At 43.2% G+C, this 14,762-nt stretch overlaps 1 protein-coding gene across 1 annotated transcript in view; it reads left to right on the plus strand.

Annotated features, from left to right (window-relative positions):
• LOC142203773 (A disintegrin and metalloproteinase with thrombospondin motifs 2-like) overlaps positions 1 to 14,762 on the plus strand; it is a 283,879-nt gene that overhangs the window by 17,920 nt on the left and 251,197 nt on the right. Inside the window, exon 2 of the mRNA XM_075274794.1 lies at positions 10,621 to 10,982. Coding sequence (XP_075130895.1) covers positions 10,621 to 10,982 — 362 coding nt within the window. The remainder of the gene's footprint in view (positions 1 to 10,620; positions 10,983 to 14,762) is intronic.

Here is a 14,762-nt window from a genome sequence, read left to right on the forward strand (position 1 = left end):
AGAACAACTTCAGTGCCAGTCCAGCTTGTGAGCTGCCGTAACCCCGGAGCAGGCAGATCATCATCGCCAACAACATGCTCATTATATGGCTTCCCAGCGAGCTGCTGGAACAATCACAAGTACAGCACGAGGAACGAATTCAGCAACAGGCCAGCTTGAAAGCTGCCAAAACCCCAGAGCAGCCAAACCATTGACTGCAGCAATTTGCTGAATATTGGCGGATCAACCACTCCAACAACCTGCAGACTAAGTTTGAGTTTTTATGGTTACTTTGATTATAACGTGGTGTCTAGTTGTTGTAAAAGGACATAAAACCATGTGACAGGTTTAGCCCCCCCCCCCCTTGATCACTAATCAAAGGGACCATAAAAACTCAGCCTTCCTGTGAACTGATATAAATTAAATTAAAAAAATTATCTCTTTGCTTGTACTGCTTTCCATCAATTGTGCACCAAACACTTGTATAAATGCGCTTGCCTTAAGATATTGTATTGATATACCATGCCTGATGAAGGGACCTAGCAGTCCCGAAATCTTGTAATCTGTCACTTTATTTATTTTTTTAATGGCTAACAAAAAAAAATATCAACATCAGGAGAGGTTAGCGGCATAGAGAAGAAAGCTTTTTTGGTGTTTATAGTAGTGTCAACCTCTGTAATCTAACACATTAACAATTAATTTAGTGACCATCTGGCACAATGGGAGATGTCCCTGCCCATGAGGGCTTAAATCCTACAAGGGAACGTGGAAGGAACAAGCTGTTTACCGTACATGTGGTGGTGGCAGGGCATTGGAGGTTTCAGATTAGTTTTTAAGATTGTGACTTTTGGATTAACATGTTGTTTAACATGGTGGCGAGTACCACAGTATAGAGCAGGGGTAGGCAATTAATTTTCCCATGGGGCCGCATAAGAAATTGAAACTAAGCTAGAGGGCCGCGCCACAGCAAACTTAGCTCCACCCACTTCTATGTTGACTCCGCCCATTCCCAATCATCTTTCCATGTCCCCCCACAAAGTATAATCCTCCTACAGTCACCCGTACATTATATGCCCCCACATTATAATGTTCCCTTCCAACTGCCCAACAGTATTACGTCCCTCTCCTGGTGCCCCAGTATAAACTGGTGGAAACTAGAGGGGACATGAAACTGGAGCAGCTGGAGGGGGACATTAAACAGTGGGGGTAGTTGGAGGGGGGCAATAAATTGACAGCTGGAGCGGGACATGAAACTGGGGGCAACTAGAGGGGGACATTAAAATCGGGAAGCTGGAAGTAGACATTAAACCGTAGGGGTAGCTGGAGGGTGACATTAAACTGGGGGCAACTAGAGGCAGACAGGTCCCCCTACAGCTTCCTCCACAGTTTAATGCCCCCTCCAGTTGTCCCCAGTTTAATGTCCCCCTGGTTTAAGTGTCCTCTTCATCTACACCAAGTTTCATGTCCCCCCCCCCCCCCTCCATTTCTCCCTCAGTTTCTTATCCCCCTTTATTTTCCCCATTTCAAGTCCCCCCTCCATCTCTCTCCCTGTTAGGAGTATTTAGGTTCATTGCTTTCTATTTTTTTTACCTGGGGAGTTTTTGGCTGCGCAGTGTCTGGGGTGGCATCCTGGCGCTGCGGGGTTGTCCTGTCGTGGGTATTGGTGCACACCTTCTGACTTGCACGCGCGCACTGATGGTAGGCAGCTTTATTTCCTGGTTGATTAGTCTGTCCTCCCATTTGCACCTGGGAGGAGTGGTCTCTACTCTGTATTTAAACCCAGGCCTCCCATGGTTCTGTGCTGAGTGTCGCTTTTACAGAGCTAGGCCTTAGCAGGAGGAGTAGGTGGTTATCTGGGATAGAGGAAGTTCCGTGGTTGGTTTTTGGGAGGTTTGGGTGAACAAGTTGGTTTGTGTGTTTTCCCTTCTGTGTTCACCAATCCTACCTCTGTGTGTTATTGACTGTGTGAGTGAATTGCCTTATCCTTTGATTTCTACTCAGTTTCCCTGTGTTTGTTTCCTAGTGTAAGGTTCCTTCCCATATTGGTTTGGGGGAATCCTTTCCCACATTTTTCCTGTGTGCTGCTTGTGGTGTTAGTCAGCGCACACCCTTGTCAGTCCCTGTCAGTAGCAACTTCACTTGTTAGGGGTGACCCCTTTAGTCTCCAGTCCCTAGAGTTCTTATAGGGCATTCCTTCTCCCACTTCCCTCTAGGCCTACGGTATCAGTGAGAGAGGAGCTGTCGGGGTCAGGCTTAGCCTGAGAACAGCCGACCCACACCCGTGAGGCAGGGACCGGGATAGCTAGTGGGAGTAGTGCAGGGCGAGATTTCCTACTGCTATTCCTTAGCCCCATTGCAGCTACCTGGACTGACATAACACTCCCAGTTTCATGGTCCCCCCCCCCCTCCGTCTGCCATCTCTGCCCTAGTATAACATTCCCCCTTCCATCTCTGCCCCTAGGTTACTGAGGCACACACACAGACACACACACTCTCCACCCTGCATCTCACCTTACATCTCTCAGCATCTTATGACACACTCCACATGTCTCCATCTTCTGCCGGCACTAAGACACGCCCCCTAGACACACCTCCCTAGTCAAGCTGTGCGGGCTGGTCTGAATCAGTCAGAGGGCTGGGCTTTGCCCAGGTCTTTTATAGAGGATGCACTGGAGAAATCTTGGAGGCATCTATGTGGAGGATATAAGATAAGATAATCCTTTAATAGTCCCACAAATGGAGAAATTTCAGTGATACAGTTTCATAGATGGTACAGTAGTATATAACAAGAGAGAAACACATAGAAGCTCATGGCAGATAGAGAAATCCTAGGAATCATAGCAACTAAAGAGAAACAGACACACTGCAGGATCATTTAGTTCTCTGTGCGGAGTGATGTTAATAATACAGCCGAATGTGGTTGGAGGACATGAGGAGGGGGTCACAGCATGTAGATATAACAGGCAGAAATGTTTTTGCAGAGGTGAGGGACATACCGTGTTTCCCCGAAAATAATATTAAATTGTCACTCTAAATATAGGACCTGTCTTATTTTCAGGGGGTGCCTTATTACAACTGGCAGACAGGCTGATTTTCGACTGTTATAACTCAGGCCATGTTTGTGGCAGTATTATGGCTACAAATAATTTGGTGTAATGATTGAAGTATCCCTATCCATATATCTCCTCTGGCTATAATCCTCTGACTGATAAAAGTGGGCAAGTGTATATGGGTTATGTGAGTGCTGTCCTCTGATAATAGCTGAGAACAATAGTGAGTGAGTGGTGCAGTCCTCTGATAATGCAGTATATCAGCGAGGCTATTAAAAGTAAAAGATCTGTGAGCTTCTATTGGCTAATACATGCGATATGGAGGAAGATCCTTCATATCGAAGGCAGTGTTGCTATATTTGCCCTTGTGCATATGTGGAGAATGTTATGTCTTAAAAACTGAAGCCTGGTCTAAAATCTTTGCAAGCCCATGTTTTATCGAAGTGCCAAATTTTTGGTTCAGATTGATCCAGTCGTTTGGCTATGCCTAAAGAACTGACAATAGACTTCAGAAAACAGAAATTAAAAATTGTATAAGATATCATGTATATCTCTAATATATGATATAACCATTTAATTCATAGCTTGTTGTTGTATTTACAGCTCTTTGCTGCTTCTGACTGACCATTCCTGTCAGACGTTTGTGAAGGAATTGGAGCAGCAGTCAGTTTGAGGGAAAAGTTGAGTCAGTGGGTAGGCCTGCTGACTCCATAGCCCTGAGATCTTGTGAGGACCAGAGACTGGGGAAGTAGCAGGAGAAGGTCACAGATGTATGGAGGTGACGGTGTGTAGATGGCCTTGTTAGAAAAAAAAAAAAGGGGGTTTGAAAGATAGGATCCCTCTAACACTAACACACACGTCGGAACAGCCTTAAGAAAGGCTATTCTTCTCCTACCTTTCATTGTCTTCTCCAATATGTAAATGAGTTCTCTTGCAGCACTGGGGGCGAGCATCAGCGCTCAAACAACACTGGGGGCATCCCCAATGCGGTCAGAGACCTCTCCAGCGCCGCCTCCATCTTCTTCTGGAACGAGGTCTACACCGCGTCAAGAAGACGCAGTGAATACCTCGTTCCAGAAGATGGATATAGTAATGATAGAATGATATAGTAATGTGTGTCTGGGGTTTTCTCAGTAGTAGCTGTTTTTCACAATGGGTTGACCAAGGAGAAAAATCTAGCAAGTGTATGGCGTGTCACCATGTGAGATGCTTTTTAACTTGTGATGTGTTTCCAGCATGATACAGGCTCAGAAAAAGGCTTTGTGGAACATGCAGCAGGTGTAGACCTACTAGTTTATCTTTGGGCTAGTCCTGAGGGTGGTGTCTGGCATTCACTCTCTTCATCCTTATACAGGGATCTGAGTCTTCATTGCAGGGAGCCATCAGGTTGCTACTGCAAGGCGTAATCTCATTGTAGGTGATTACTGACCCAGGCTGGTCCGAAGACTGCAAGATCATGGCAGGCAGAATGCATTCTTCACAGCAGAAGTCGAGGCTGGCTAACAAATACTGGTGGTAGTAGTAGGAGTATGAGTGATAATGAAGAGCTCAGTGATGGGATGTTACCTCCTTAGTCATTTTGTGAAATTTCTGATCTACTAGATCTATCCTGACCAACTGGTAGAAGCATATAAGACTAACGGCCCAACCATTAGGCAGGAGACCATGCAATCTCACGGAGTGGGATTGCAAGGTGCTGGAGGACTTCCTATGTAACCTCCCTCAAGGGTTCCAAATGGCCTTTCCAAGAGCCATCAGCACAAGAACAGCATTGGGACCTTCTTGAAATTGGTTTTAATCGGCAAGTAGCCACACACAAGCCGAAGATCACAATGTTCAGTGTCAGGCATCAAGTGATGTAAAGTGGGCTTTGGCTACGTTTCATAATATGGAAGTGTGATGGGTTTGGTAAGTGAATGGAGAACACTCCAGAATGTGTGTGGGTTTTTTGTTTTTTTTCTAGAGGATAATGGTATGGCACATCCCCTAAAGAGCAAGTGTTTATAGCCACCAATTTGGGGCTAACTTGATGTTGAAAACTTGGACCCTATTTACATCCGCCTTGGGAGTCTGCTTGGGGACCCCCCCCCCAACTGCAAACCTATACGCTTAAAAAAAGAAAGCAGTTGCCTAAGGAAACTTGTGGAACCCATAGACTACATTGGGGTCCATGTAGTTTCGGCTCCGTTTCTCCACGAAACATGGGGGGGGAGAAAAGTGCTGCGGAAACCACATGGGCCCCATTAGTCTATGGGTACTCCAGGTAATTGAGTTTTTTTTTTTGGTTTTTTTTTTTTGGTTTTTTTTTTGCATGTAGATTTCCAAACGGAAACCCGAATGCAGATGTGAATAGGACCGAACACTATCAAATAAAAGTAGTGTCCAGATAGTTTTGGATTCCTATGAAAAAGAAGAAAAAAAAAACCTTGGCAAATGAAAGGGAATGGCTAGCCAGCTCTATGAGCTTAGTGTTATTAAGCGCCTAATTTTTTACTTCTTCAGCTTAAAATTAAGTATTGCAATAGAAATTCACATCCTCAGGAAGCTTTAGCTGCAATCAGCCCACAGGGCAAGTATATTGCAAAGGACTTTTGTGCATAGATGTAGTTAGGATTGAATTAAAGGGGTTGTCTCATCTCAAGGATCCTATCTGTACTGGTAGCTTATGTAAATTGAAGCCTTTTCTTAAATTTATTGCTTTAGAAATTCTTTGTTTGCCTTTTATGTGAATTTATTCCTCCCATTGTTTCTATAACCATGGATCTACAGGACAAGTGATGTCACTCCCTCACTGCTCTTGCAGGCAGGGCAATCTGTTCAGATAATTGCAGTTATCTGATAAATCTAAGTCTGTTATCTCTATATAAACACACAGATAACACTTTACAAGAATCTGCAGATTATCTGACCTGAAGAAGTGAAAGTTATCTACTTTTGGAAAGCCTCAAATTTCAACACTGAAAACAAAAATATTCACTTTACTTTTTAAATGTATGGATAATATAATAATAATTTTTTATTTATATAGCGCCAACATATTCTGCAGCGCTGTACAATTTGTAGGGTTTAAATACAGACAGAAAGATGCATTACAAAGAAAGTCATTTCACACAATGGGACTGAGGGCCCTGCTCGCAAGCGCTTACAATCTATGAGGTAGAGGGGGTGACACGAGGTAGCAGGGGCGGCATTGCTTATACAGAGGTCAGACACTTTTGTAATAGAGGTGACTGCCATTACACAAACCTAAAACTTTGAGTCGTCACTAGTGGTGTCCTTTAATGTGGCTGGAGCTTGAACCTATAAAGTTAGTCTGAAATGGCATCATATCATGTGGGGAAATGTGGGAGAGCGGACAGAGGAGGGTTAAATTTTGGGGATTCTAATTATAGTTACGTTAGAAATTGTGATAGGTCTGTCTGAAAAGATGTGTCTTTAGTTTGCGTTTGAAACTGTATAAATTGGGAGTTAATCTGATTGTCCGGGGTAGAGCATTCCAGAGAAGTGGTGCAGCTCGGGAGAAGTCTTGTATACGAGCGTGGGAGGTTCTGATAATAGAGGATGTAAGTGTTAGGTCATTGAGTGAGCGGAGAGCATGGGTTGGGCGGTAGACAGAGATGAGGGAGGAAATGTAGGGAGGTGCGGCATTATGGAGAGCCTTGTGGATGAGAGTGATAACTTTATATTTTATTCTATAATGAATGGGCAGCCAGTGTAGTGACTGGCACAGACCAGAGGCATCGCTGTAGCGTCTAGCCTGATAGATGAGCCTGGCCGCTGCATTCAGAATAGATTGTAGAGGGGAGAGTTTAGTGAGGGGAAGACCAATTAGTAAGGAGTTACAATAGTCAACGCGAGAATGAGTCAGAGAGACAATAAGTGTATCTCTGGTAAGGAAAGGGCGTATTCTGGAGATGTTTTTGAGGTGGAAGTGACATGAACATACAAGTGATTCAATATGAGGGGTGAAGGAGAGGTCTGAGTCAAACATGAGGAGTTATAGTAAGGCCTGAGACTGCAATGGATATATCAGCGACAGATCTGTTAGATGGTGGAAACAGTAGTAGTTCAGTCTTAGAGAGATATAGTTTCAGATAGAGCGAGGACATGATATTAGAGTCAGCAGAAAGACAGTCACTGGTGTTCCGTATGAGTGCAGGGGTGATGGATAGAATACTTGCGTTGCTAAGACTATTTCTTTGCATATGATTTGTTATAAATTTCAGAGGCTGGAAGTCCCTTCCAGTGAGCCTCATTGATGAGCCACTGTGACTTGCCATTTTGCAATGAGAATAAGTTTGGAGCAGTAGGAGAATTGTCCTAAACTTATTCAATGTCAGGGTTTCCCCCCCCCCCCCCACACACACACACGTGACCTATTGCGATGCAACGGTCACACAAGATCCAATCATGTTCATCTTTACATTGCATGCGACTTTACTCACACATGCGACAGTAAATTGCATTCGACTAAAATTACTACATTTTGTTTGGGTTTTGGTGCTCTTCTCAATCTCATAAACTCTGCCTTCCAAATCATTCTCAGTTTTGCAAAATGCACTGAAGCTATCAACCAGGGCTTCATATTCACTGAGAAAGACCTTCAACATGGAAGTATGATCTGTTTTAGTTTTCCAGTTCTTATTTTATGTACATTGGCTTTGTTTCTAAGGCTAGGTTCACATCTGTGTTGGAGTCTCCGCTACAGATTCTGTCTAAAATCGGAGTACAGAAAAGTCATTCAAGGAGGACTTTTTTCTCTCTGCAGGTTTCAGTATAAAACAGACAGAAACCCAATGGACACTGGGCAGACCCCTATTATTGTCTAAGGGGATGGGCTCTGTCTTTTGGATCTGTATTTGTGCTGCTGCAGAAAATTTATTACACTCTATAAAATGGTGGAATCTGTTGTGACTCATCTGACATATTTTACCTAATTTTAAGACTACCTATGTTTCTTATGTCCTGATATGTAAAACCATACAATTTGATGACAGCACAGTCTTCATGTAGTCATGTATCTTCATATAGACCTGTATAGAGAAATATTTATTTATATTTAATAGGTTTTTTTGTAATGATTGGAATTTCTAAGTACCGTATATACTCAAGTAAAAGCTGAGTTTTTCAGCACAGTTTTTGTGCTGAAAAGTCCGCATCGGCTTATACTCGATTCAAGGTGTTACACTTTATATCCCACCTTCTTACTACAGTGATAGTGAATTAATCTGATAACTATCATCAGGAATTTCAAACTGCAGAAGTACTTATGGTACTTCTGCTAGCAGGCCTAGAATGCAGCCTCTGCTCCCTTGCTCTCCAGACCCCCCACCACCACCACCGCTCCATCACAAGCTGGGTGACGTGGTCACGTAAGCTCAGGCCCGCACCCGGGGTGTATCTGTGTTCCTGGCCGGAGCTAATGCTGTAAGAGTTACGGGACTTGCAATTAAATGATTGCAGGTTCAAGTTCCCTGGGGGGGGGGGGGGAACTAATAAAATAATGGGGGAAAAAAACTTAAAAAAAAAAAAAATTCTAAATCTCTCCTTTCCCTAGAATACTTAAGGGTGGGTTCACACCAGCGCCCGATCTCCATTATGCAGATTTCTGTTTTCTGTCAGCAGAAGACCCACAGAAGGAAATGATCTCCCATGCCAGAAGGTTCTGGCAGGAAGACAGGGAAGTATGATGGAGTTGGGGGTTAGTATTGGTGACGTTCCATTTCCAGAATCAGAACGTCAACGGAAAATCTCCCTGGTGATCTCTGTAATATACGTATTTTTACAAAAAAAATAAAAAATGAGTAGTTAGGCAGGGGGAGGGTGTTTAGTTTAATGTATAAGCATCATTTTATCCCAGACAACCCCTTTAAGCTCCATGAAGTTGCATTCCCTGATAGCAGCTGTGATATGCAAGACATTCTGAGCTGATGCATTGTTAAGAAGCAACAAATCTGCCAACTTCCCCCACTGTTTTTCTTAGATTGCCTCATGTAATGCCTTCATTGTTGAAGCCTAGGTGTCTCCACACGTGTGTGTGTGTGTGTGTGTGTGTGTGTGTGTGTATGCGTGTGTGTGTATGCGTGTGTGTTTTCATGCATCAAAATTCATGGCACCCACCAGGACCTGACCTTGGACATCATGAATTGTACTGGTAACCATGCAAACAGAAATGCCTAATTCACAAGCTATAACACTGACTTTTACCCAACGATTCCTCCAATTTATGGCACGGTTCCACATTTCCTCCAAAGATACTTTGATAGGTCGCCCTGAACAGGGGTCATCTTCATTTGATTCCCTACCCCATTTAATCTCTTGGCCCAAAACTTTATTTGGTAGTAGAAGGTGCATCATTCCCAATTTACAACAATATTATTTAGGCTTCTTTTCTTCCTTTTGTAAGGAATTTAATCAAGGAACAACTGTTCAGATCCCTTCATTTTTGTAGAGCCGCACTGTACTGTACTTGCCATCCTGTCCCTTCTAGTACTTTCATCAGACTGAGCTGCTACTGTGTGTTGTATTTCTAGACAGACATATTTCATCCTGCACAGACAGACGCAGCCTTGTAACACTGAAAGAACCCACTGAGGTAAATAACTGAGGCCTCGTTCACATCTGCGTTCAGGGAGTCCGCTTGAGGATCCCCCTGCAGAACGGAATGCCAAACGCATTAAAAAGCGGTGTGCAATGAAACCACACAGACCCCATAGACTATAATGGAGTTCGTGTGGTGTCCGCATGAATCATGCAGAGAGGTACTTCAAGCAGGACTTTTTCTCTCTGCATGATTCATGCGGAAACCACACGGACTCCTTTATAGTCTATGGGGTCCATGTACATTCATTGCTCACTGCTTTTTATTGTGTTTGGTATTCTGTTTGGGGGTTCCCCAAGTTGATTTCCTGAACGGAATACCGAACGCAGATGTGAACCAGACCTTAGGGTCCATTCACACAGAGGGAAATGGCGCTGAATTTTCCACACTGAAAAAAAAAAAGCCTCCCATTGACTTCAATGGGTGCCGCTAGCTTTTTTTTTTTTTTTTTTTTTCCAGCGTGAAAAATTCAATGCTAAATAAAGTGCCATTTTTCTCTGTGTGAATGGACCCTTATTGAGCATCCCTGGTATTATATTACAGGCCTACAGAAGAGTCTATCAGTGCCTTTGACTGCTAGTCAGGAAATTTTCAGCCATGTGCATGAGGCCACTCGCACTATATTTAAAAAAAATGGGTGTTTTTCAAAATTTAGTAAAGGAGTTATGCAAGTGTGCATGTGTTCACAACATAGGCATCCGTCTAATAGGAATACATATGGAAAATGGACTGGTCAATGCAAGGATTAAGCTTAATATGTTATGCAACTGTAGGAAAGAAAGGAATAAAACAGATGTTGGCAATTAGTGCTGTAATATGATAAGTATGCATAAACATTACAGCAACATGAAAATGGGCCGTCACCGGTCTGTGTTACTGAGAACGTTCTCGTAACACTAAACTGTCTTGTCTATTATACAGTTTTTGTCATTTCTGTGAAAATTGGCTACTTTAAAAAAAATAAAATAAACCATTTCTTTTAATTTTTAGATTCTCTCTTGCAGAAGATTGAAGAATACAGCCTTGTAACTCCGATCAGTACAGATGCAGAAGGGAATTTTCTATCACATGCAGTGTCAAAGAGACAAAAGGCGCGGTTTCAGAGAGATACTACGGAGGTCAATAAGGAATCTGCGGAGCATAAAATTTATTATAATGTTACTATTTTTGGCACAGAATTTCATCTGAGGTTAAAGGCGAACTCAAGACTTATTGCACCGGGAGCAACAGTAGAATGGGAGGAAGATTCCAATGTGACTGAAATAGAACCACTACACAGAGATTGCTTATATATTGGGGATATAACAGATATACCTAATGCCTCAGTTGCTATAAGCAACTGCGATGGATTGGTAAGCTGACATTCTCTGTAAATCCATAATGAAGTCCCATATTATATGGCTTTATAAATTGTTGAAATGTTACTATAACAGTAGAGATTTACAGTCCATATCTCATAACGTCTCCTATTGTAACGAAAGAATTAGTAAAAAATTGTAATTTGTGCGTTCTGCGGATTGAAAGCAGAAATTTAAACTTTTTATATTTCCAAGTAAAATCCTAAATGTAGATGTGAACAATACTACACCACTAGCAAGTAGTCCAGAGATATCCAGTGTTTTTTTTTTTGTTTTTTTTTTATATGAGCACATTGTAATATAGCTCTGGCTCTGCACACAAACCGCCCTCGGACCATTGAAAGGTGTGGTCAGTTTTAAGCGCTAAGTGAATGAGATTGTTGGTTACTCGGGTTTTCCTTGTATGCCTCAAGCCGTTGCCATGTTTACAGTAATATCTTCTAGAAACAAAGCGCTAGTGAGGGTGGGTCATGCAGAGCAGTCATTATATCAGCACAAGAAAACGAAATTAACTGGCAAATTTTTTTTGTGTTGGTACATATTTAACTCTGTACTGTGTTTTGCGTGTGTAATCTATTCACACGCGCGCACACACACATATATATATATATATATATATATATATATATATATATATATATATATATATATATATATATATATATGTGACCTTTCTATAAAGTTTCAATACAGAATTTCAGTGCTGAGTATCACAGTGACCTTCAGTCTAGCACCTTTTTTAGTCGGTGGTTGTGAATCTGCTGGTTCCTATTATCGGCATACGCTGGGCAAAGTACTCTTCAGACACCCCAAACGATGTCATGACTGTGTGGCTAATTTGTTACAAGCCTGAGTTGGCCTGTGTCCATTGATTTGTGTATTGTCAATAACCATCAGTTTATTTTAATAGTGTTTTCAGGCAGGGTTAGTTCAATTATTAAGGAAGGCTGAAAATTTGTCCTGTATTTGACCATAGAAAGTCTAGATTGTGGGAATAATGTCCATCCTTATGGAGAGACCACCTATTAGGTGTGTGGAGACTTATACAGCCATAGTTGCTCCACTGCAAGGGGTTATGGGAGGAATATGCGAATCTGTCTCCCAAGATGTAAATAGTGAGACAGTGCCTCTGTTATGCTGTCCTCTATAGGAAGCACCCTCAACATCATGCCCGACTTTCCCAGAAGCCTTTACTGCATAATGTCGGTTTTATACCAAGACCGTTTCTCAGCTACGGATGGCTGTTTCGGTCTGGTTGGACAGAACTGACTTGGTAGAAGTGAGAGGCTTTTTTTTTTTTTTTTTTTTTTTTTTTAAAAACGCCTCAAACACCAGGCAGTTTTTCCCTCCTGCACAGGGACTGGACCTTGATAAAACGCCTGGAGGTTTTTTGAGACGGTTTTTGCCAAAAAACCGCGAACGGAAAAACAAACCCTGGTGGTCTACATAGACCACTATTGTATGGAGGCATATTTGGAGATGGTTTCCACGTCCAAATTCCGCCCAACTGGCCCTGTGTGAACAAGCCTTAAGAGGGATGATGTGATTCGCTGTTCTTTGGCGTTCTCTAGGTTATGCTTGCTTTCAAAGCTGTTATCTCTTCCTCTTCTATCCAGGCGATTAGGACAACCATTTGTTTTTTTACATAGAGAGATAAACACACTGTCTGAGCCTTTATCAGCAAACTACAAAGATAACATTGGGTTTACTGCAAGTCTGTTGTCATTCCTGGCAGAATTTGTGTGTGTTTGGTTTATTTTGTCTCTTCTTTTTTCCAAACCTGTGTAATGTAAGGACTGCGGCGTCCCACTGTATTGCAATTATATTGCATATTGTCTTGACTTAACCTTTCTAGCAACATGGATAGAATCTTAAAAAAAAAAAACTAAGGACACAAAGTGATATGACACATGGTGGGCTGCATTCTTATATATGTATGAATTCTTTTGATAGTTGATCATTTTGTCATAGACTCTTGGCTGTTTAATGTGTTGACAGTGTTTGGTGTCCCCCCACTCTACCTTATAGTATTGTCTCCTAGCTCTGTTGCTTCCTAACTTCCCCACCTCTTAAAGTTGTAACCTTTTTTGTGGTGGTATTTGGATTTCCGTTTTTGGAGATTTTCACTTTTGCAAGGCTGCACATGCACTATACAGATTTGAGTTGTATCTGGTTTAGCATTTTTGCCATGATGGAAACTGAACATTAACAATATTCATATATTTCAAACAGCGATTACGTCTGACGTTGTCTTTCTGTCAGTGCATTTTGTGAGTTGAAAATGCCAAAGTAAGGCCGGGTTCACACGGAGTATTTAGGCTCGTGATTTGGTACATAGACTCCGCGGGAGCTTTTGCGGGCCGTATACGCTCCCATTGTTTTCAATGGGAGCCGATACCGTATACGCAAAATCACGGCCGCAAAATGGCGCCGCGTATACGGTACCGGCTCCTATTGAAAACAATGGGAGCGTATACGCAAAAGCTCCCGCGGCGTCTACGTACCAAATCACGAGCCTAAATAGCTTTCTACTATGCCTGTGATTTTTTTTTTTTTTTTCTCCCCCCCCCCTAGGTCAAGAGCACACTAAGGGTGCATTCACACTACTGATACGCTGCCTGATTCTGAACGTTAAAACACGTTCAGAATCAGCTCATATAAAGCAGATCCCATTCATTTCAATGGGAGCCGGCATACGAGCGCTACCCATTGAAATGAATGGGCTGCTTTTTTCACTACGAGCGCTCCCATTGAAGTGAATGGGAAGTTCTCGTGTGTACGGCTAGCTCAGCTCATTCCGAGCCGTACACGCGAGCACTTCCCATTCACTTCAATGGGAGCGCTCGTAGTGAAAAAAGCAGCCCATTCATTTCAATGGGGAGCGCTCGTATGCTGGTTCCCATTGAAATGAATGGGAACTGCTTTATACGCGCTGATTCTGAACGTGTTTTAACATTCAGAATCAGGCAGCGTATCAGTAGTGTGAATGCACCCTAAAACTTGCCTTATCACTTCCCTGTTGCTCTACCGCAGTCGCTATCCTTCATTCTCCAGGATTCTCCTGTCAACACAACAGTGCGATCGCCAGTGATTTGGCTACAAAGTTACGAGTTGTATCCTTATTTAATCATTGGAACAGACTTTTGGGTGACTGGTTAATTTAAGCTGCTTTTGTAATTTATGTCTTGAGACCACCCCATCCCCAGAAATATTGCAGGGTATTGCACCTGCGATCTCTTGTATAAGTCTCCTAGTGGGACTTATAAAAGACTAGCAGTACCCGCGACTTCGTCCGCGGAACCCTGACCCCCTGCGCGACCCACTTGTAGCGCCGTGCAGGCTTCTTCCTTTGCCTTGTGTCCACAGCGGCTCCCTTTTCCTCATCTCCCCCCTGGCACCCGCCAACCCACTTTTTTTCCTACCCACTCCCTCATGTGCTCGCTTCTTTCTCCTATCCCCCTTCTCCTGTGTTACCTACCCCGTGACCCCTCCCCCCCCCCCCCCCGCTGTGGCAGCCCTGTCCCCGTCCCCCTTCCAGGGGCCCCCGGGTTTACCTGCCCAGGCCCCCCAATTCCTGTGTCCCTCACTGGACTGGCAACCTTTTCACTCCCAACACCCCACCCCTCTCCCTTCTCAAAGTCCCCTAACTTGCCTGTCGTCACAACCCTTCTCCTGCGGCCGAATGACACTGTAGATAGCCCTGAGCAGACATCGGCGACAACCCCGATGGACATGCAGAGTCCAGAGGCCACAGCCGCCACGGGACAGCAGGCG

Source organism: Leptodactylus fuscus, chromosome 5 (assembly GCF_031893055.1).
Source record: "Leptodactylus fuscus isolate aLepFus1 chromosome 5, aLepFus1.hap2, whole genome shotgun sequence".
In the NCBI taxonomy this organism is placed as follows: Eukaryota; Metazoa; Chordata; class Amphibia; order Anura; family Leptodactylidae; genus Leptodactylus; species Leptodactylus fuscus.